The following is a 21,744-nucleotide window of genomic DNA, read 5'->3' on the forward strand; positions in this document are numbered from 1 at the left end:
GTGACTGGAAAGTGTGTATTTACAAAGTTTTTGAAAAAGTGTAGCGGTGGGAGTGTGCAGTGTTTGAAATGCCTCAGCTGGGCGTGGATGTGTGTAGGTTTGTCGGATACATACTAGTTTGCATCGGCCGCAAAGGCGTGTTTGTCGCGCGCTGAAAAACTGTGGTCTTTCTTGCATTTTTAACATGATGGTGGTCCAACCAGAACTTTCTCTAGGAACCCCGTCAAGCTTGCATGGCTCACCCGCTTCACACACATTCCAGCGTCATGCAGAATGTGCCCTGCCTGGGTAGAGCGATGATGGTTGAGGTGGAGATAAGGATTCTTGTGTGTCATGCAGAATGAGCTGAGATACCGCATCACTTGGGTTACTCTCGTTTTCCCAAATGATTCCGCAGCCCTTTAATCGTGAGACTCTACCTCATACATTTCAGTTTTACTTCCTGATGTTGTTTGCGAGGCAACCATAGCTTCAAAGCATTTGCAGGGGTGCTATATACACAAAAATGTGTGTGTGTGTGTTGGGGTCACTTGACCTGTTTAGGAAAAATAATTTAACACCATCCGTTTAAGATATTTATCATAAATAGGAGCCAAAATCTCAATTTATTTGCAGTAAATATCGGAACTCTGCATGGTCCTGTTCAAATACAGTCTGTTTGCGGGATTAAACCATAAATCGGACCTATAAGCTACAGAACAAACAAAATAAAGACGGGGGGAGTAGAGGTAACTGAGATAATGTGGTTACACAAGTGCGCACACCCTCATTCTGGGAATGTGGCTGAATTCCAAATTAACCAATCACATTCAAACTCGCGTTGAATTCGGAAAATGTTTCTCCAATGAATCCAAGGTGAAATTTTTTTTCCTCGCAAGGTAGCTTCAGCGCATTTCATATGCAATGTAACACAATGTGCTTCACATAGTGACAAAACATTTAAACGCAAAATAAAATATTTCAATTGAAGAAATGTAAAAACCAGAAAAGTCCAAGACATTTAAAAGCAAAGAAATAAGAACTACCTCATTTGAACTGTTTTATTCGAGATTCAATTTGGTCATTGTGGGGTGGCAAAAGAGAAAAATGCCATTTCAAATCGCAGGTCGCACGCAGATAAAAAAAAAAAAACATTTGCACACACACACTGACTTGCTATGCATATTTTTGGAATGTAGGAGGAAGCCGGAGTACCCAGAGAAAACCCAGGGTGCACGAGGAGAACATGCAAAGTCCACACAGGAAGGCCTGAGCCGGAATCGAACCATGCACCTCTACTGTGAGGCTAATGTGCTTTCCATGGCCATGGCCCTGCCCTCATTCCATTCTCGCAGACAAATTCACTGGTTTATTTTTCCTTACAAAATGCTAAAATCCTTTTTCGTTACAGTCATTATTCCATCACACTGCTGTCAGTCTACAATCCAGTAGCTGCATTCACTTTATAATCCCAAAAGCCCGTACTTCACTCCTCTTTTCAGTTTTCTGCTGGAGATGACTGGAATCATCTGCAACAGAACTTTAAACTAATTTCTTGCATCCTTCTTTGTACTTCATAAAAAAACTATGATGTTGGTTTTAATGTTTTACTCTAGATTATCACTTTTAAGTAACTGCCTCTTGAGCAGGTAGTCATTGTAAATGAGAAATGGTTCTCAACTAACCTACTTGGTTGAATCAAGGCAACTCTCTCTGTCTCTCTCTCTCTCTCTCTCTCTCTCTCTCTATATATATATATATATATATATACAGTATATATTTTTTTAAGTGGTTACTGGTAGTCATGACAAATATGCATGGCCCATATTAATTTTCAACATAACGGCAGCGCTAGCAATGTTAGATTCCATTCGCATTTATTAACCAAACAGAGTTAGCCACAGTTGCTAGGTTGTAAGCACTTTTTTTTTGTTATGAAGTGTTACTATAACACTAAATGTTATCAATTTTAAGTTTGATTTTTTTTCTTTATAGATGAGCAAACATTGAAATTCAGAAAATGAACAAATCAATATTTGCTCGACTGTATGGCACAGTACATCTACTGAATAGCCGAGCCTCAGTTTGGGACAAAATAGTGTAGTACAAAAGTGAGGACGCACCCCAGTATGCGTAATTATGACTGCGCTCTGCTGCTCAGCTGCAAAGAAAGTTGCTCTGCTGCATTCCTTGTATTGTTGTTTCTCAGTTTTTTTTTTGTACCGAGACCAGTGACTCACATTCCTCTAGGATGGGACTTTGCAAACTCTTCGTCGTTCCTAATGATTCCTCTGAGACATCTACCGTTTGAAATTTGAACATTTTGTACGATCCAATCATTGTCTGCCGTGCCAGGTTTCATACACTTTCTATTCTTTGGACTGGAGCATGAGAAGAGTTAACGTAGTCGTTGACATTATTCTAACACTCTGAAAATATAGCTCAAATGCTGCTATGCGAGCATCTACTAAATGATCTCCACACGTGTTTTGCTTTTTCTTTTACTTCTTCTTTCGATGCAAGCAGAGAAATTTACCAGTGATGGCAAAGAGAAACTAAAGTATTTTGTGAGTTTCTCTTGCCGGCACCGCATATGCTACTGTATGTGTGTGAAGATGTTAGATTGCTTGTGTCCAGTCAAAATTTCAGGCTCTACGCCATGGGCTACCATGTCAATCTAATGTGTCCTTTTCAGGCTTGACCGGGCGACTTTGGTTCAAAATGTTTTTATGATGATAAAGAATTTTACTCTCGATAGTGTTTCAATTTAAAATAGCTTACCATTCCCTCTAAAGATGTTCATATTGTAATTGATCAAAAATCCAAATTACAGTTGAATGTGTAATTCAAGATCGTGATCGGTGTTTATTTGAACAATTCAGAGAGGATACAGTAAAGAGTTAGAATGGACAAAAAGGTGTACATAAATACAAGTGTACATAGTATGGAGTAAGACACTTTTCACTTAAAATGGCAGATTTAGCAAACGTTATGTCAACAACATTTAGGGCAACTAATATGGCACTTCCTGTCAGTGCTTTTCAGCCCTTATCCCAATGAGCGGCGAATAAATGCATGTTGTCGAAGGCAGCGAATGTTGAATTCGCATCAGGATTCATTTGGGTTCGTTCAAGTTTGCAAATGTTCGCCATACATTCGCATGCACTTTCACAAAAACTGTTGGCGAACATCTGGCGAGCCTTTTCAAACATGCGCGACCTTGATTGCACCCTGACGAACTTTGACGCAATTGTTCACCCCCTTAATGGGATCGGGGCTTTACTAGTATTTGAAACCCATTCACACCGCTGCCGGTGGGCTACTTTGGGGACTGACGCCATAACTTTACAATGACATGTTGGCTTTCCCAGCATGCTTTGTTGTAGTTACGAGTGACACTTGTGTAGAAGAAACACTAATAGAGTTACAGTGATGTTGTTTGTCTTTGTGTATTAAATTATTACAACTTGTTGACACCCTTAATAACAAAGGTAGTCTGTAGTCAGTCATTGCCGCGCAGTATAAAATGCCTATCTATGAGTGTTTTGAGTACATTTGTTTAAGAAGGCTATCATAGATTAAAATGTCACAACGGTTTCTTATTTACTTATTTTAAAATGGTTACAAGCCCGGAGGAAATTAATGTGCTGGTTGGAATAGTCGCTGAAATGCATGTAGCAGCTGGCCCATTGGGAAACCGACGCAACGTCCAGATTACCAGAGGTGGATCGTTGACAACATTTTGTTGGTCCGGCATTCATCATCTGCCAGCGACCTGCCTACCGTTCCATCCGTCAGTCCGTCATTTTTTTCAAGCCGAACCAAACCATCATCATCAGTCAGTCAGTTCGTCATGTTATTTTAACTGCGCTTTTGTCAGTTTCAAATTGCACTGGCCCGCGAGTCTGTTTATCATCATTACAAAAAAAAAAAAACAATGAAGAAAAATGATTGCCTATCAATTAATTATACATGAATTTTCACTCTTCGAGGGCCGGCCCGCTCCCCACTGCGTAGACCAGGGGTCCACTCCTTTTTGAAGGATAAAGGCACCCAAATAAAATAAAAGCCTGTAAAGAAGAGTAGAAGTAGGAGAAGAAGGTTGACATTTAGGCTTGTACAACCTTATGCAACCTGAAGCTGAGCCAGCTTAAAGGCCTGACATGGAAATTTTATTTTCACTGTTTCAATGTAAATACAGTCTTCCAAAGTTGCTGTTTTGATCTGTGACATCCATCCATCCATCATCGGAACCCCTTATCCTCACAAAGGTCGCGGACGTGTTGGAGCCTATCCGTGCAGTCTTTGGGCAGGGGGTGGGGTACACCCTGAACTGGTTGGCAGCCAATCGCAGGGCACACATAGACAAACAATCAGTCACACTCACAATCAAACCTAGTGACAATTTAGAGTGTTACCATTAACGTACCACGCATGTTTTTGCAATGTGGGCGGAAACCGGAATCCCCGGGGAAAATCCACACAGGTATGGGGAGAACAGGCAAACTCCACACAAGAAGCCCGGGGCCGGAATCGAACCCACGACCTCTATACTATGAGGCAGACGTGCTAACCAGTTGTGCAACGTGCCGCCCCTTGATCAGGGTACATGTGTGCTAAATTACATTTGAAGTAGGCCCAAACAGGTGCAGCTCAACTCAGTCCAGTAACAAAAATGAATAAAAGGTGTGTCCACCTCTCAAATGACTTTAGTGTGTGTGTGTGTTTTGTATGCATTCAATTTCCTACAAAAAGAGTCTTAGTGCGAAATGTGCCATAAAAGTCCTTGATTGGTGTAGTATTTAGCCTTCACTTATACAGAAGCAATATGAACACACCCAACAAGGACTTTTCTCGGTAGTGGTGAATGGGTCCGCGATGAAAAGGATGGGCAAGGCCCCAAAATGACAGGAAGGCAAAACTGGTCAGTCCGGTCCTCCTTATGCAAGATGGATGTCTGGGCGGTGACACGCCTCTTAGGTTGCCTAGGAGGAGGTGCGCCTGTGTCGATATGAACGCGTGTAAGTGAGTCTTTTGCTGTGTTTAACATTGACAGCGGGACCCCGAGGAAGAGGAGAGGCGCAGTGGGAGACACGGGGCGAGTGAGTCGGACACAAAGGAGGAGTAAGAGAGGCACAGAGTCGGTCTCAGTCGACCCCACACACTGCCGCCAAGATGTCGAAGAAAAGTCCGACCAAGGTCATCACCAGGTATGCTTTGCCACAAATATTTTTTCTTCTCTGTGTGCAATTTTATTTCCCAGGAGTGTGTCATGTTTCTCAGCATGCCTACTCTGTGTGTGTGGATGTGTGTATGCCTCCTAGTACCGTCACATGATATCAGGGCTTGTCAACAGTTCTGATGAGAGGACACATCAAGGATGAGATGGTGTGTTTACCCAACATCCATGTTAGCGCTCAGGTTAGAAAGTGAGAGGAAAAAAAAATTGAAATTCTCCAATTGAATAGTGGAGTTGCTCTCACACTTTGGGAAAAGTCATAGAGGAGGATCCCCATATTGGGGGCTCAGTTAATCCGCAAAGAAAGTCTAACTGAGTCTCTGTACACACTGATTTGTCACTCGTGTGTGTGTGTGTGTGTGCGTGCGTGTGTGCGCGCCCGCACGCAGTCAGTCAGCTGTGGCTCCATGTGGGCTTGGCCCTTTAACTGGTTCCTGTCCTTTATTTACAGTGTCCGGGCGTGGGTCTGTAACTATACTCAACAGTTCATTCAGTTCAGACGATGAGTCAGTGGTACATTTTAATAAGACGCATCAGATCGACGGGTCTTTGTAGTACATGCTTTGAAAGAGACGCACGCCTATGGTGGTTGTACACGTACTCCCATCAGAGGTGCCATAAAGCGCATTGGGGGAGGGTGGTAATGATTCAAAGAGCCCATGAAGCGAATTGAAGAAATTGTGCTTCCTTTTCAAATGGTCCAATTGTATTTAATTCGATCCTTCATAGATGAACTTGGAAATTTAATTAAATGGTGATTTCATTTTTGTTTTTGTACTTGAGCCTTTTACAAATATATGACACTATTTACACCCCGCATCAATGCAAAAGGCCAGTTGTATCCCTAAAAAAAAAAAAAGAGAAATACATTTTTTTTTTAGCTCCAGTTGAAGCATCTTTCTAACCCTAAATGCATGACCATGACCTGTTAAAGTTTTCATGATCGTCAGTCCTGGCCAACATTTCTTACATTCCAACTGGAGTCAACCATTGCTTTGAAATCAGGAGGTAACGTTTTTATTTTTCGGGCAGCAGTGACAACCCTTAAATGTATCAGAGCAAAATCAACAATCACTATATTTGGGGTTTCTCAAATTTCTGGGGATTCTGGATTCAGATTTCATTGTCATCCCCAACCACTTCCCGAAATGTATCTCAATCTTCTCCCAAAATGGACTTAGAAAAATGCACACACACTGCAGCATGAAGAATCGTTTCAAACGGAGATGATAATCAGACATTGGGCAAATTCTGTAGATCTTAAAAGGAAAATTGAACATACAAGCATGTTCATTTCTTTCACGTACATTTTGCAGTGTTTGATCATATTTTGACCATTCTGTTTACTGTATTATAATGTTGATGTTGCAGTGAAATCCTTGCTTTTGGGCGTTTTCACATTTGAATGAGGGTGTGTTTGCAGTGCTGTGATCTTGGCAAAGAATGCAGACAAACCCTGCTCAATTATGAAGCCAATCCAGTTCATCAGGGCAGCTAATCAGATCCTCGATCCTCATTACAGTACTGACTCAGTTATACGTGGCTATGTACCAGAAGCTATTTCATTAACTCTATACCACAAAGCAATCACTGAGTGAACGATTCATTTCATAAAAGCAAAACACATCCAATGTATTTTGAATGCGCTTATTTTGAATGTTGGCCTCTTTGTTGACGCAATCGATAAGTTTTAACGGCACCTTCGTGAAGTTAAAAATGAGAAAGGGCATGCAAGGTGTTGGCGTGATGTGCCTGTGCTTCATGCAGACTGAATTGTTTGTTTGTTTATTGAACATAAAACATATATACAGTAATAATTTGACAGAAAATAAGGTAGATAAAAAAAAGTAAAAGAAAGAAATCAATCTTCATTCAACACAGTTATTATGTTCAAGGGAGTAGGAAGAAGTAAAAAACTTATCTAGTCCTACCCCGTTATGTGATTGTATCTAATAAATCATTTTTATATCAATCAGAAAAGAAAAAAGTAAGAAGAAAGAAGTCTCCATTAAGGCTCATACTTTACCCTTAACCGTGATATTTTTACAACTTTTGGTTTGTATCGGGATTATATACTTCCACACCCTGACACTCTTGTGTCAATTTTCTCTTGTATTCATAATGGGTATTTATATACCTTTCTCTATTTATCAACTTAGTTCTGATTTATCATTATATTTAATGTTTTGAATTTATCATTTTAACTCTGATTGATGTAGGTTGTTTGTAATTGAAGCAGCTAGATGAAAAAAAAAAGTTTTGGAATATTGGATTTAAAAAAAAACATTTGAATTCCCTATTCTAAACTATACAGCTGCTTTGTCTAACTTCTTTGGTTGTCATTGATGCACGTTTTGGTTTTTTTTTTAGGCAGGGTACACAGACAACATCCTTGATTTAAATCGACGGTGGTGGTTTTGCTTCGAATAGTTAATCCTTGACCTTTTATCGACGCAAAATTAATTTTCATTAGAAAATTGTACATTTCCCTTTAGCCCGAAAAGATTGGGATGCAATTGCACAACTCTACTAACTTAATCTACAATGCAAACTTTTGGTTTCGCCATTTGTTTTGTCCAATTTACTGTACAGATCGGCTGGCTGACAGTTTTGTTCGGTCTTTTATGTCTGCCAAGGCGAGACTTAACATACGTGCTGCCAAACGTCGTGCGGTGTTGACAAGTGGCATCAACGCAGACATGAGTGGGTCTTGGCGGAATGGCGAGCATTTGAAGAACGTTTCGGGAGTGGCTGAGGACGAGTTGTTCTCAACGCAGCCACCCCCTTTAAAAAGAGTTGGAGGTGTTTGACATTCTTCATCATCATCTTCGTCATCCCAATTGCTGCTGATGATGACGAATAACTGCAGCAGTGCTGTCTGGGTTAAAAAAAAAAAAAAAAAAACAATTTGACTGCCCGGCAGAATGCAGGAGTTAGATGATGCCTTCCTCAAGAGCAGAGGCCATCCCGCAGGCCGGAGGAAACGTCTGAACTTCTGCCTTCACACGCCACCTCCTTTCGATGCAGAAATATGGTTGAGCGATCATATCTAGTCCTGTAATATTGTTGGCATGTTTTAAAATTTGATAATCACTGTTCGCTATCTTAATTAAAGAGTTGCAACAACACAATGGCATTTTGCCCCCAAAAACAAATAAAATATAAAACAAGGTGAGGCAAGAGGAAAACTCACAAACAGGCAAGATTTTCTCTGAATAAGAGGTTTAGGTTCCAAAAAATAAAAATAGCTAATGAATGGATTTGTGAATGCCAAAACTTCTCTTCACGCTTCAAATCTTGTTTGTGTTGATTCTTAGACCTAATAAATAACCTTTTAAGAGATTTCCCATTCTCAAAAACACATGATTTTTCTGATGACATCTTGCTGGTAAGGGTTGCAGGTGTAACCACTGGAAATAGACTCACTCACTTGACATTTTGTGGAAAATGCAGCCCCTGAAGCCCGTTTCACTTAGTGAACACGACATTTGTTTGGCAGGTTGATCAAGAGAAGACATGTGAAAAAATCTCAAGAAAACACAGAGAAGTCTGCCATTTAGAGAAACTTCTTCGGAATGTTTACAAATGGGTGTTTTTTAGAATTGAAAAGCGGGCCACATCACATGCACTTGCAGTTAAACATAATCAGCAATCATGGCAGTTTCTGACAACTCATAAGGCTTGTTCTCCGGTCTTTAACATTTTGTCCCCACGTTGCAGGATCCAGCCCACCAACCTGGCCATGTTGATTGCTCAGATGCAAAAGAATGCAGACGTGGTGGAGAAAAACATCCTCCGATCTGAGCAACTTTTGGCTGAGGTAAGAAGATATACAAAGGCCTCTCTCAATTGTTGATTTTTTTTTTTTAATCACCGCCCCTTGCCACAACTTCTCCCACCAGGATGGAGAAAATGACCGCAATGACGTAGCTTTGAAGCACCAGAATGAGCTCTGTGACATTCTGGGTGAAGCCGAGAGCCTGCTGAAGAACCTCTTCTTGGATGTGGACACAGCCAAGAAGCTCAAACACCCGCAGGCCAGAGAGATCGAGAGCGAGTGAGTTGTTCTCTACAACAGCCACGCGAATCCACTGGTGATGTCAGTACATTTTGCGTCGTGAGATGACATTTTGGCTCCCTCTATAGATGGGCTGTGTTATTTTCTTTTCTTTATGACAACCCGTGATTTTTGTGGTCTTATTTTTAAGAGACATATCTATACACATATATAAGCCTAACTTTTGTTTTCAGTGTCCTCCACCTCCACGAGCGCTGGCTGAAGGACTGTACTTTCTATCGAGATATCTATGAGCAGATTGACGACGTGTCACTGATGCCCAGGATCGACTGGGCACCTGTTTTTAACGCCAAGCAAGTAGGTTTCACAACAGGGTCTTCCTGCCTCGTAACCAAATTAAAATGGCAGCAGCGTTAAGTCAATTGCTCCCGTCTGTACGTTTTCAGGCACAAGTAAGCAGTAACCTGTATGGACCTACCATGGCAGAATTGGAGAAGCAGATTGCTTCTCACAAACTCTTGCACCAGGAAATTGAGGCCTACAACCCACAGCTGTGTGTCAGCTCTGCCGGTACCAAGGTGAACTAACGCTACCAAACACCTGACAATGTGTTCACGCGTCCCCCCCCCCCCCCCTTTTCTTTAACTTCATGAAACCCATTTTGTTGTAGTAAAAGACATGATATCATCTTGTCTTCCAGGAGAACTACACGGCCCTCAAGAAGCAGTACAACAATCTTCTGGTGAGTGTCTTGCTAGGTATTTGTAGGAGACTGGACTGTATACCTTTGTTGTGTGTTCAACCCCCCCCCCCCCACCCCCCCCATAGGATTTATTTTGTGATTTCCTGTCTTGATTTTCTGTTTTGTTGCATTACTTTTGCTTTTCCAAGTGTTATTGAAGTCATCGTTGATTTACGTTTTTGGAGGCGGTCATTGAACGCCCCTCAAGTAGAAGGTACGAAGACGGAGAAAGAGAAAGACGTACCAGCTGGTGCTTGAGTAAAACGAATTAATAAAGTGCATGTTTCAAAAGAACCAACACGACAGCTCTCTTTATTTTGGAGCTGCAACATATTTATACAAAATCCAGTTGAAAATCTGCTATCTGCTTAGTAAATCCAATTACAACCTATTCAGGATCAATATTTGATTGGAAAAAAAATGGAGATTCAAAACCTCTTTTCCATGAGTGACTTGGCCAAGACTGCTATTCGGAAGGCTTTAGTGCATTGGTGTACAAAGGGGACGTGTCTCACACGTGTTTTTTCCCCTCTCAAAGGAAACTTCCAAGTGGCGTGGCCACTACTTGGGCAGCCTTTATGAGTACATGCAGGGCTGCAACAAGGAGCTGACTTTCCTGGAAGAGGAGCAGGATAAGATCATGAAGAGGGACTGGAGTGACCGAATGGTGGATCCTCCAGATGTCCGCCGGCAGTATGAGGTCAGAATTGACCAGTAACTGATAATGGTGTGGATTGAGACATTGTGTGCGCTAACCCGGGTTAAATGTGTCGACATTTACAGAACTTCAAGAACAACAGTTTGTTGTCACATGAGAGCGAGGTGAACAAACTCCAGGACGAGGGAGACAGACTTATTGAGAACAAGCACCCTGCCAGCGCTCTCATACAGGTGCACAACCAATGCTATTATTTTACATATAAATAGTTACAGTTCCATTCACAGAAACACATTTTTCTATTTTTGCTATTCTCCAGCTGGGTTTATCTGAATGAAAAAATAGTGCGGCATGGTCCACTTACAGTATATAGCATGGGGTCGCCACTCTTTGTGAAATGGAGAGCTACTTCTTGGGTACCGATTAATGCAAAGAGCTACCAATTTGATATGCACTTATGAAATAAGTGTGCTCAATTTTTTTTTTAAAATAATGTGATTATTGTATATGTGATTTTATACATTTATGTGAAGATTATTCTCACAATAATTCGGAAACAAATCACGTCAATCAAGACAACACTGTATTACTTCGACAACATTCCAAGAAAATCACCTTGTCCCATCACTGTTGAGATACAAAAGGCCAGTGGGCTACTTATGTGGTTCTTGGGGGGGGGGGGGGGGCACCACGTTGGTGACCCCCTGCTCTATAAGCGAGGCAGAAAAACAGCACCGAATTATTCTTTCTTACCTTCCACTGCACCCTTTTTTAAACATACAATGTCATGGCAGTTGTTGCGCTGCCTTCACGCTCTCCTTGCATGCCTGCATGTATGTGATCCCGCTTACTGTATGGCATGGAACACATAAGAATATACCCAAAAAACACTTTAAGGATGATGAGACTTTATAACTACCAGGTGCATCTGTTTTGTAACGCAAGCACGACTCTGAATGAAAGAAAACGTAATGCAGAGTCCTCATTTCATTTCTCGCAACCTTACACTTGCAGGCTCAAAGAGACACCGTACGCAACGAGTGGCAGAAGTTCCTCCACTTGTGCATTTGTCAGGAGACACACCTGGATAATTTGGAGCACTACAAAAAGGTAATGATGGGGAAATGACTCACCAGACTTGTACAATGTATCCACCTGAACACAACTTCCTGTGTCTTTGACACAAAACTTACTGTTTACCGCATTACCATGCAGTACCAACTGGACACCGAACAATTGTCAGAGAATCTGAGCAAACTCAACCACAGCTTGGACCCAAAGATTGCCGGCAGGATGAGCAACTCGGAGATGCTGCTGCAGCTTGAGGTATGAAAGAGGATGCTTCAATAGTCTGATGTCACAGCCCCAGATTATAAACAAGCTGACAGCCCTGTGGACAAGTGCAGTGTTTCTCAATCTTTATTATGAGCGAAGGCAAACACATTTCACATGAGAAAAATTGTCTATAAGTGGGAGTGTGAATGGTTGTCTGTGTTTTATGTGCCCTGTGATTAAATGGCGACGAGTCCAAGGTGTACCTCAGCTCTCTCAGGACAGCTGGTCGAGACAAACGGTCACTCGTGACCCTCATGAGGACAAGTGATGGAGAGCATTGATGTATTCAACATATTAAAATTAATTCTTAGAGTCCTACACTACACTGCAATATAGCAAGTCACATTCAATGTTTATCTAATAAATTTTAAAAAAATCATACTCACCAGAGGTGCTTATTATTTTATAAACAAAATCCATCCTTTGTTAGCACGATTGGATAATATAAATCCTCTGACTGCGTTGAAAACAAGCCAGCCAGCGACAGTGTTGTCCGACCTGTCCTCACAATGTCCACTTTTGCTTGAGAGGCCCGCCTTGAAAATTAATTTTTGATCATGTCTGACATTCTTCCTCTTCTGCTCAGTAAACTGCTTGTAAAGTAATTAAAACAATCAGAGAACGGAAAATGTTTTTCCCTTTCTATACCCGTATACCAGTCAATCTTCATTTACGGATACAGTATTGTACATGATGTACCTTGTAGTAATTGCAAGATGACTTGTAAAATTTGTTTCTAATTTGTGTATGTGTGTGTGTGTGTGTGTGTGTGTGTGTGTGTGTGTGTTTTTCCCACCAGGCGGAAGAAAAAGCTGTGCAGGACAGTGAGCAGCTGCTGGCAGACCTGAGAAGACGCAGTACCAGCATTGCTCCTCTGAAGTATCGTCGTACTCCCCCAAACAGATCGGTCACATTGGAGTCCCTCTGTGATTGGGAGTCTACCAGGGTAGAGCAATTTTGAGTAACTCCCAAGTGTTATCAGGCAGAAAAGGCAAGGAAATGTCATACAAGTGGCAGGATATCGACTGTTACGTTTTTACGAATGTGGAAAGGAAAGCTATAGTTTCAATGCACTTTCCAGGGTAAAACACGTAAACACAATGAGCACATTTAGGTCGGAGCCCAGACACATGCGGACTCGGTTTGAGTCAACTGGCCTATGTCACACGCCGGGGCACCTTTCTTTTGCCACATATACCACAATACATACAATACATTTCATACATTTGATGCTTGAAATTGTTTTGTGTTGAAATGCGTTTACGTGTTTCAGAAAAGTGTATTTCAATCAGTTCAAATATGTCTACAGTGTTTGGGTGAGGTACAATGACTGTAAAAAAAGATGCTCCCTCTCTCTCTCTCTATTGTGGATTTCCACCATTGATGGATGAGTCTAAAGGGCATCCCCTGCAATGAACGGGGTTTCACCGTACAGTTCATCTTTCCTCATCTAGGGACCTCTGTCAAGAGGCGAGAAGTGCACCTTGAAATCTAACCCCGACAATGACAACTGGGACGTTATAACCAACAAAGGGGTCACTAACACCTTCCCAGGGGTATGCTTCATGATCCCACCACCTGACCCAGAGGCCATCAACAAAGTGGACCTGTAAGTAACGGCACATTCACAAAAATATGTCAGTCAGTAATGTAGTCAACTTACAATGCAACACATTTTTGAACTGACTAGTTTGGGTGGTGAACTGGGAGACATAAAGAAGAGGAGAGGCGCTCTTGCAGCATCCCTCAAGAATCACAAGTCAGAGATGGCCAGATCCCTGCAGTCAGGTCACTGTCAACCCAAATATTGTAACTCGACCCCTCGTCTGCTGCTCACTTTTGTAATAAATGAACTTCCCTATTTACCGGTTTAGCGCCAGTGTCGACTCCCTCGTTGGATCCCAGATTGGCAGCGCTTGGACTCCGGTTGGACAAACTGAATGCCGACCTGGACAATGCTGATAAGGACACGCTGAACCGCATTCGATCCCCACTGAGCCGCTCCAATCCCACTGGAGATCTGGTCAACAGGATAAAGGAACAGGAAGTAAGGAACTTGAGCAGAGGACGAACATATACCCGTTACATTAACAACCAATTCATAGTAAAACCAAACAATACGGCATATATACAAAATAAAAAATCCTGGCCACATTTTGAGCTCAGGTGGATTTTTATTTGGTGGAGACAAAGGAGTACGATACCTTTTACATTTTGACGTGTGGTTCCATATTATATCTAATGTTCTAAATGTGTAGTTGTTTAGAATGCCTTTGAATCCAGATGATATTACACGTTAGCGGGACCATATAGAAGTGCGTCTAAGATTTGTCACATGAATATTTTGAATTGTATTAGTTTGGGCTTAAAAATGTTTCTTCCTTTTTTTTTCTTCTTCAAATTCAGCAAGCTGCCAGGGCACTAAAAGGTCTGGAGCAGGAGAAGCTTGCGGCTAAGGCTGACCTGCAGCCTCTCCTGTCCAAAGATCCTAATGCTTCCTTTGCCCTGCCACTCAAACTGAACAATGCCGAAAACAAGTATGATGGCCTCTCTGCACTTGCTGACCTCAATGCTAAAAAGTAAGTAATGTTTTCTTTGGATGATGACCGAGGAATAAAATTCCTTTCTCTAATTAATTACTATTATTATTATTATTTTATTTATTTATTTTTTTTTACGAAAAAATAGTAAATCATTAGCAGTACTTTTTAAACATTGGGTGTTTCTTTTCTTTCAGGACAAATGCATCCCTCAACCTCGAGAATCAGATCAGGAAGGTGGATGGCATAATCTCAGGGTTTGAAAAGAGGCTCAGTGAAGATGGCCCAATACTCGATGTGCCAAACTCGATTCAAACTGCCAATGAGAACCTTCATGTAAGGAAGGAACAACACTTTCCTTTTAAACCACTCAAAATGGCATCAGTGTAGAAAAACCTCCTTTTCATATCTTCTTCCCCATTTTAGCAACAGCGAAAGGCTGTGGCATCGGCTCAGCCCGAGATGAGGAAGCTAAGTCAGGACCTGGAGGCCACTGAGCAGCTCTGCAGCTCTCTGCAGCAGGGATACCAGGAGTTTTGTCCCGACATCCAACGGCAGAGATGGGAGGTCAAACAGCTGCACAACCGCTATGCAAACCTCGACAACCAGCTGAAGGAGAGGTAAAAATCCCACCAGACACATGCAGTCCGATATAAAAAGTACCACGACAAACAATACAGTGCTTTAACGATAGACACATCTTTTCAGAGAGAACATCTTACAAGACGCTGGTGCCAAAAACCAAGAATTCCAAAGCTCAGCCAAATCCCTGAACTTTTTCCTGAACAACCTGCCGAGAAACAAGATCAACTACAGTGATGATGTGTCTTCGGTCGCCGCTATGCAGAGCTCGCAGGAGGTGAGAGGACTCTCTACTCCCGGTTCTGCCTTTCTGCTTTGTTTATTTTGATGAATCTTATTAAATTATAACTCGTTCAGGGGAAAAGCACTGTGATCAAATAGCACCCCTGCCTCATGGTTCTGAGGTTCGCGGTTAGAATCTTCACTCTGGTCTACCTGTGTGGAGCTTGCGCGTGTTTTTATATGGGTGTTCTGGTTTCTTCCCACGTTGCAAAAAATAATAAAAAAAATTAATAAAGATTCTGAATTGTCCATATAGGCATTAATATGACTGTAAATGATTGTCTGTCTATATGTGCCCTATGAATGCGTGGCAAGGTGTATTCCACCTCTCGCCCAAAGTCAGCCAGTTTCGGCTGAACTTGTGACCCGAGGACATGAGGACAGGTAGGATGGAAAATGGATGGATGGAACTTATTTAGGTTGCTGTTTGAAACCTTTGCTTAAGTGCCCTGCTTTTACACTCCCTAACCAATTGTAGTGTGACAGAATGTTAACACTAACTGACACTTGACTGCAGAGGGTGATGGATGACCTGAAGCGGAAAGGCAATGAAGTGGACAGACTGTCCGACTTGTCTCAAGACCTGCAGAATCTACTTGCTGTAAGACATAACATGCCATGTTCAAAACACTCTAGTTGTAAAATACATTCATTTGAATTTAAGGCACAATAATATTAATAGACCAACCTCTCGACATGCAGGAGTATGATGCCAACATCGGCAAATTCAACAGTACGCTGGAAGATGCAGGTGTCACTGTTGCAAAGCGACCGTATACCCTCACACTTGCGGAAGCTGTTCAGAAAGAGGTATCACAAGTTTAACCAACATCCTGTTGGTAATATTCACCATTTACTTGAACATTGCAGAGGTTACCCTCTTTCTGTGACAGGAAAGGGATCTGGTTAACCGCTACGCCGAGGCGTCAGCTGAAAATGGTCAGCGGCAAAAACAGTTGGGTTTGGCCCGGAATCTCATTGCACAAGTAAGAGGACGGACCACGAGAAAGGCAGTAATACCACAAAACAAACCGTTGTATGGTTTATTGACACATTGTCGTTTCCTTTGATGTAGAATGATGAGAAAGTCCAGCTGCTGGCACAACATCAGGTGCAGCTGGAAAGCCAGCAAAGGAGTGCTTTTGAGTTAAGCAGTCTTACCAGGGAGCTGGAGGAAGAGAGGGAGAGGACACTTCACATTGAGGCTAATCTAAAGGCCTTCAGAGATAGGCTCATGTCACTGAAGAATCGCAGAGGAGTAGAACGTGTTGAGGAAAAAGAAGTGCTTCAGTACTACCGTGACCCAAAACTGGAGACTGACTTAATCGAACTTCAGAAGACACTTCATGAAGAGATACGGAGACGGACCACCATCCACAGTGAGATTGACATTTATAACAAGAAATTTGGCCTCTTTGAGGACAACCTCAAAAACACTGCGCCAAAACTGTTGACGAGAGAAGTGACCGAGTTTGAGAAAGACCCTCAGCTAGATGTAGATGCTGCCAAGCTGAGAGATGAAATATCAAGAATAAGAGATGAGATTCGCCTGAGAAACTCGGAGTACATACAGATAAAAACGGAGTTTGAGATTCTCCAACAGAAGAAACCACTCATCAAAGAGAGGGTGGTTAAGAAGGAAGTGGTGAAAGTAGAAAAAGACCCAGAAATGTTGAGATCCGTGCGGAAATTCGACACCGAAATTTCCGAGGAGACGAGCAGGGTTAAGATCATAAATGATGAAATATTCCAAATGAGAAGCCAAATTAATGCCCTGGAAAGACTGATCGTAAACATCCAGCCCAAGATCATCACAAAGGAAGTGAAAAGGATTGAACAAGATCCCGAACTCATCACAGAATCCAAGAGGATTCGAACATCTGTGGAGAATGATATGATCGAAAACAACTCTTTGTCCAAAGAGGTGATGGAACTTCACAGTCGCTACAGGGAAATTCAGGCTCTGAAACCAAAAGTTGAGGTGAAGGAAATTGTTAATGAGATTTACCGGATCGATCCAAATACAGAGGTAGAAATTTTACGCCTCAGGAAAGACATACAAGAGGCCAATGCGCAGCGTTCGATCTTCGATAGGGATATCACAAAGGTGGGCTCAGAGGTGAATTTTCTTCGTTCACAGAAGCCCAAGGTAGAAATGAAGGAAGTTCTTCAAGAGGTGGTGAAGGAAGAAAGAAGCCCTGAAAATGAGAGAGAGATTCTAAGGTTAAATGAGCAGATTAACTTCATCCACAACAATTACAACTTTATCCAAGATCAAGTGAGGACACTCAGGAAAGAGAGAGATAGCTGGAAGGCTGAAAAGTCTAAGATCGAGACCAAAGTCCTCACTAGAGACGTCATTAAGTATGAATCGGACCCGCTCTTAGAGAAAGAAGCCGACCGTCTGAGAAGAGATTTGAGGGACGAGGCCCAAAGGCGCCGTTCTATCGAGGAGCTGGTGTTTGACCTGAAAAACAAATACATCCTGTTGGAAAGACAAAAACCGGAAGAAAAAGTGGTTGTGCAGGAGGTTGTGCGTTTGCAGAAGGACCCGCGGCAAGTGCTTGAGCATGAGAGGCTGAGTAGAAGCCTGGATGAAGAAGTGATGACTCGACGCCAAATCGATTTAGAGCAGCAGCAGCTCAGAACCAAGGTGGAAGAGAAGGAGCGGCTCCTCAGAGCAAGTGATGAGCATCAAAAGAGGATCATAGCAGAGTCCGAACTCAAGGAAATCAGGTTGCGTATCCACCAGCTTGAACATGCGCCGCCTGCTGTTTCAGAAAATATTGTTGTTGAGGAGGTACTGAAAGTGGAGAGAGACCCCAAACTGGACAGGTTGATTAATGGTCTGCGGGTCGATATGGATAAGGAAACCAGCGACATCCTGCGTCTTCAGAGAGACATCCGTAACATCACTCTTAGGCTTGAGGTCCTCCAGAAAGAAAAGTCTATTGAGAAGAAAGTATACAAAGAAGTAGTCCATGTTGAAAAAGACCAGGCTGTGGAAGCGGAGAGGGATCGCCTGAGGGAACAAGTTTCCAAGCAGAAATTTACAAGGCAGGACATCGAGGATCAAATCAAACGCCTCAGTGCTAAAACAAACCATCTGATGACGAGCAAGTCCAGCAGCTCCAGAGAAGAAACTACCCTAACGATGAACAGAGACAGCTTGATGAGAGAGAAGGACAACCTGACTCGCGAGCTCAGGACACTGGAGACAAAGAAACACGACATCAGCATCTCTTTCGAGCAGCAGAGCAGACTCATGAGCGAGAGAACACAGATGAGCAGGCACAGAAGCATGAAGATGGGTTCTGACATACAGCAAATCGAGAGGGAAATCCTGAATGAAAAAGACAAGATCCATATCCGTGACAGCACCATTCGCGACCTCCTACTGAACCTGCAGAAAGAGGAACACACCGAAACCAGAACCAAGGAGACCAACATGTCCACCAAAATCACCATTCTGGATCCGGATACCGGCAGAGACATGTCTCCCTATGATGCCTACCTGCAGCGGCTAATCGATCGCCAACAGTACATTCATCTGCAGGAGCTTGAGTGTGACTGGGAGGAGACAACTTCTGTGGGACCCGATGGCGAGACATCGTTATTGCAGGATCGCAAGAGTGGCAATCAGTACTCCATTAAAGATGCCCTGAAGGAAGGCCGACTAACACAGAATGATTTGGATAGGTACAAACAAGGCAAACTCCACATCTCAGAGTTTGCCTTGCTCGTTGCTGGTGAAAGCAAGCCAAAGAACCAGTTCAACTCATTTGCCCCAAGGACCAACAGCGCAGTGAAGTCAGCCCCAATTGACTTTGCTGCTACACAGGCGTATCCAATTGCTGGGATCATGGACACACACACAGACACCTGCTTCAGCATACGCAGCGCTGCCATGCGTAAACTTATCGACGCCACCACAGCCCAAAAGCTTCTGGAGGCCCAGGCGGCAACCGGCGGCATCATTGACATCACCACCAAAGACAGACACTCGGTTCAGAAAGCAGCTTCCAGAGGCCTCATTGATGAAAGTCAGCTCCAGAGGCTCCTCAACGCTCAAAAGGCTTACACTGGAGTGGAAGACCCCGTGACCAAAGAGCGCCTGTCTGTGGGAGAGGCCATCCAGAAAGGATGGATGCCAAAGGAAAGTGCAACTTGGTACATGGAAGCGCAGCACCTGACTGGAGGGCTGGTTGATCCCAACAGCAACAAAAGAATCAGCATCGTGGATGCTATTGGATCCAAAGTGATCAACAGCGCCATGATGAGAGATCTTCAAGCTGAAACCAATTACAAGAAGGATATCACCGATCCCCTCACCAGGCAGAAGATCAACTACAAACAGGCCCTGGAACGCTGTAAAAGAGACCACAAGTCCGGCCTTCTAATGTTGCCAGCCTCCTCCAAAGAGTCTGGATACACTCCAGCATTCAACAGATATGCGAGATTCTAAATGTGTTTACAGCTTAGAGTTATATGCTTTGTGAAGTAATAGATTAAAAAAATGTGCCTATACATTTGGGATATTATACGAGCATAAATAGTGCATATAATGTGTCTTTTTGAATCTGGCAAGCTTTCTATCAACCCCTCCACCCCCACACCCCTTCCACAAAACAAAAACAAACCAAAAAAAAGAAAACGCTGCCAAATTGCCTTTGTTTACCAAACATGCCAGATGTGGGCAGATGTTATTATGATTTAAATAAAACAATGTTGCAAATGAAGTATCTACCTGATAATACTACTGTGGAATACTGGGACATGGTGCAATGCTAATTACCAAGATTATTATGATTATGTAGTACTTGTGGGCTATCCTTGATACTGTTCACTTTTAACTCTGTATGATACTTTATGAAGAAACATCAATAAATTTAAATTATAATGTCTCTTGTGTAGTCTTTTAAATAAACCACACATACAGATAAAACAGACAGATCCCATGGTTAGAACATCAACGGAGTCATCACCGATCAAACAAGATGACAGTACAACTAGTGCCACAACAATTTAAATGTCCAAATTGTCAGCAATTCACGAGCAAGTTCAAGATCAAGTTGCGTCTGCATCCTGCACTGCAGCACCCTCCAGATGGCTCTGCCTTTCCTTGAAGAAGCTCCTCTGCTCATTGATGACTTTTTGTAGAAGGGCAATGTTTACACCGTCCACACAGTTGAGGACACGCGCACAGACCCTCACCCCGTCAACTCCTGTCAAACAACAAGGTGTTTGATTATTAACAAAACAAACAACACAAAGAGGACACTGTCATCTTCAAAATTAAATAATGTTTGTGACTCAAGAAGACAACATTGGATAGTGTTTCCTTACCCTGAGCTGTTTCTATTTCACCCAGAACTATATACTGGGCTCCAATTATGGGATTAAATGGTTCCACAAACGAGGTACTGATGACAACATGGTGCTCTTTGGAATCATGCTGAGTTGTTAGTGAAGCTCGGGACTTCTCCGGCTCATATTGGGTGAGTCTAGAAAAATAGGCAAAGTTTGTTTTGCTCATCCAACAGTATATATTGTAAATTAAGTCCCATATATCCTGTCAGAGTTCATCTTGTTGCAAAGGTGAGGATAGTTATTTTGTTTTGTTCAACTAATTAGCACTATGCAAGTTAATAAAAGAGGTTACCGGTAACTATTTTGTGGGTAGAGCAGTGGTCACCAACGTGGTGCTTGCGGGCACCACGTAGCCCATGAGGACCACACCAGTCGCCCACCACTGCTAGGATTGTGATTTGCTAGTAGAAATTATGATTTAAAAATGCAAACACTGGCAGTATTGTGAGACATCTTTAAGATGATCAGAGCCTGAAAAATAATTAAGTATTAAAAATAACACATTGTAATATTATTAAATGTAATTTGTACAAATGTTATTTCAGAGGTGTATCAATTTGGTAGCCCTTCACACAATCAGGACACATGAAGTAGCTCTCATTGTCAAAAAGGTTGGTGACCGCTGGTGTCGAGGGTTTCTTTTGTGTGAAAGATGTTATTGTATGTAATGAATTACTTTTGTACTTGGGGACATCTAAAAGCAATAATGGCCATGAAACAATGTGCGAAACAGTAAATATCTCAAGTGAGTTACGAGCCCACCTGCCAAATGTTCGCACAGACTCTCCATCTTGCAAGGCTCCAGAGTTCACTTCCCAAGGGAAATAATACACCGCAACAGCTGGAAGCATCGCTTCTTGTGGTGATAGACGACGACGCGTTCCACGGTACGTAGAAAATTTGGGTTACGTAGGATAACTGTCCTATTGCAGCGATTGTTGACGCGTTGAAGTGAAAGTGGGTATGACCCAAGGGGAAAAAAAACCCTTTACTTCCGGG

The 21,744-nt window shown here is 42.4% G+C and overlaps 2 protein-coding genes across 2 annotated transcripts; one reads left to right on the top strand and one right to left on the bottom strand.

Annotated features, from left to right (window-relative positions):
* Positions 1 to 5,011: 5,011 nt before the first annotated feature.
* evpla (envoplakin a) lies at positions 5,012 to 20,279 on the top strand. The gene is made up of 22 exons (XM_086120720.1): positions 5,012 to 5,189; positions 8,939 to 9,038; positions 9,121 to 9,275; positions 9,470 to 9,593; positions 9,683 to 9,814; positions 9,937 to 9,978; positions 10,517 to 10,678; positions 10,762 to 10,869; positions 11,651 to 11,746; positions 11,852 to 11,962; positions 12,771 to 12,917; positions 13,426 to 13,580; positions 13,662 to 13,759; positions 13,846 to 14,018; positions 14,378 to 14,550; positions 14,709 to 14,847; positions 14,938 to 15,131; positions 15,220 to 15,370; positions 15,893 to 15,976; positions 16,078 to 16,185; positions 16,269 to 16,361; positions 16,451 to 20,279. Exons 1-22 carry the CDS (start codon positions 5,155 to 5,157, stop codon positions 19,838 to 19,840), a joined length of 5,970 nt encoding a protein of 1,989 aa, XP_085976846.1. The 5' UTR covers positions 5,012 to 5,154; the 3' UTR covers positions 19,841 to 20,279.
* Positions 20,280 to 21,738, bottom strand: ten1 (TEN1 subunit of CST complex). The gene is made up of 3 exons (XM_086120724.1): positions 21,508 to 21,738; positions 20,722 to 20,879; positions 20,280 to 20,600 (listed from the first exon to the last, which is right to left on the bottom strand). Exons 1-3 carry the CDS (start codon positions 21,594 to 21,596, stop codon positions 20,443 to 20,445), a joined length of 405 nt encoding a protein of 134 aa, XP_085976850.1. The 5' UTR covers positions 21,597 to 21,738; the 3' UTR covers positions 20,280 to 20,442.
* Between the last annotated feature and the right edge of the window lie 6 nt (positions 21,739 to 21,744).

This window comes from Hippocampus guttulatus, chromosome 9, assembly GCF_054856545.1.
Source record: "Hippocampus guttulatus isolate MCC_2025c chromosome 9, RoL_Hgut_1.0, whole genome shotgun sequence".
Taxonomy (NCBI): Eukaryota; Metazoa; Chordata; class Actinopteri; order Syngnathiformes; family Syngnathidae; genus Hippocampus; species Hippocampus guttulatus.

Coding starts and splice junctions, on each gene's coding strand:
- evpla (XM_086120720.1), top strand. CDS start 5,155: ATGTCGAAGAAAAGTCCGACCAAGGTCATCACCAG. Junction 9,276..9,469: donor GCCAGAGAGATCGAGAGCGA/GTGAGTTGTTCT, acceptor TTTTGTTTTCAG/TGTCCTCCACCTCCACGAGC. Junction 14,019..14,377: donor ACAGGATAAAGGAACAGGAA/GTAAGGAACTTG, acceptor CTTCAAATTCAG/CAAGCTGCCAGGGCACTAAA.
- ten1 (XM_086120724.1), bottom strand. CDS start 21,596: ATGCTTCCAGCTGTTGCGGTGTATTATTTCCCTTGGGAAGTGAACTCT. Junction 20,880..21,507: donor TCTGTGCGAACATTTGGCAG/GTGGGCTCGTAA, acceptor CTATTTTTCTAG/ACTCACCCAATATGAGCCGG. Junction 20,601..20,721: donor TGAAATAGAAACAGCTCAGG/GTAAGGAAACAC, acceptor GTTGTTTGACAG/GAGTTGACGGGGTGAGGGTC.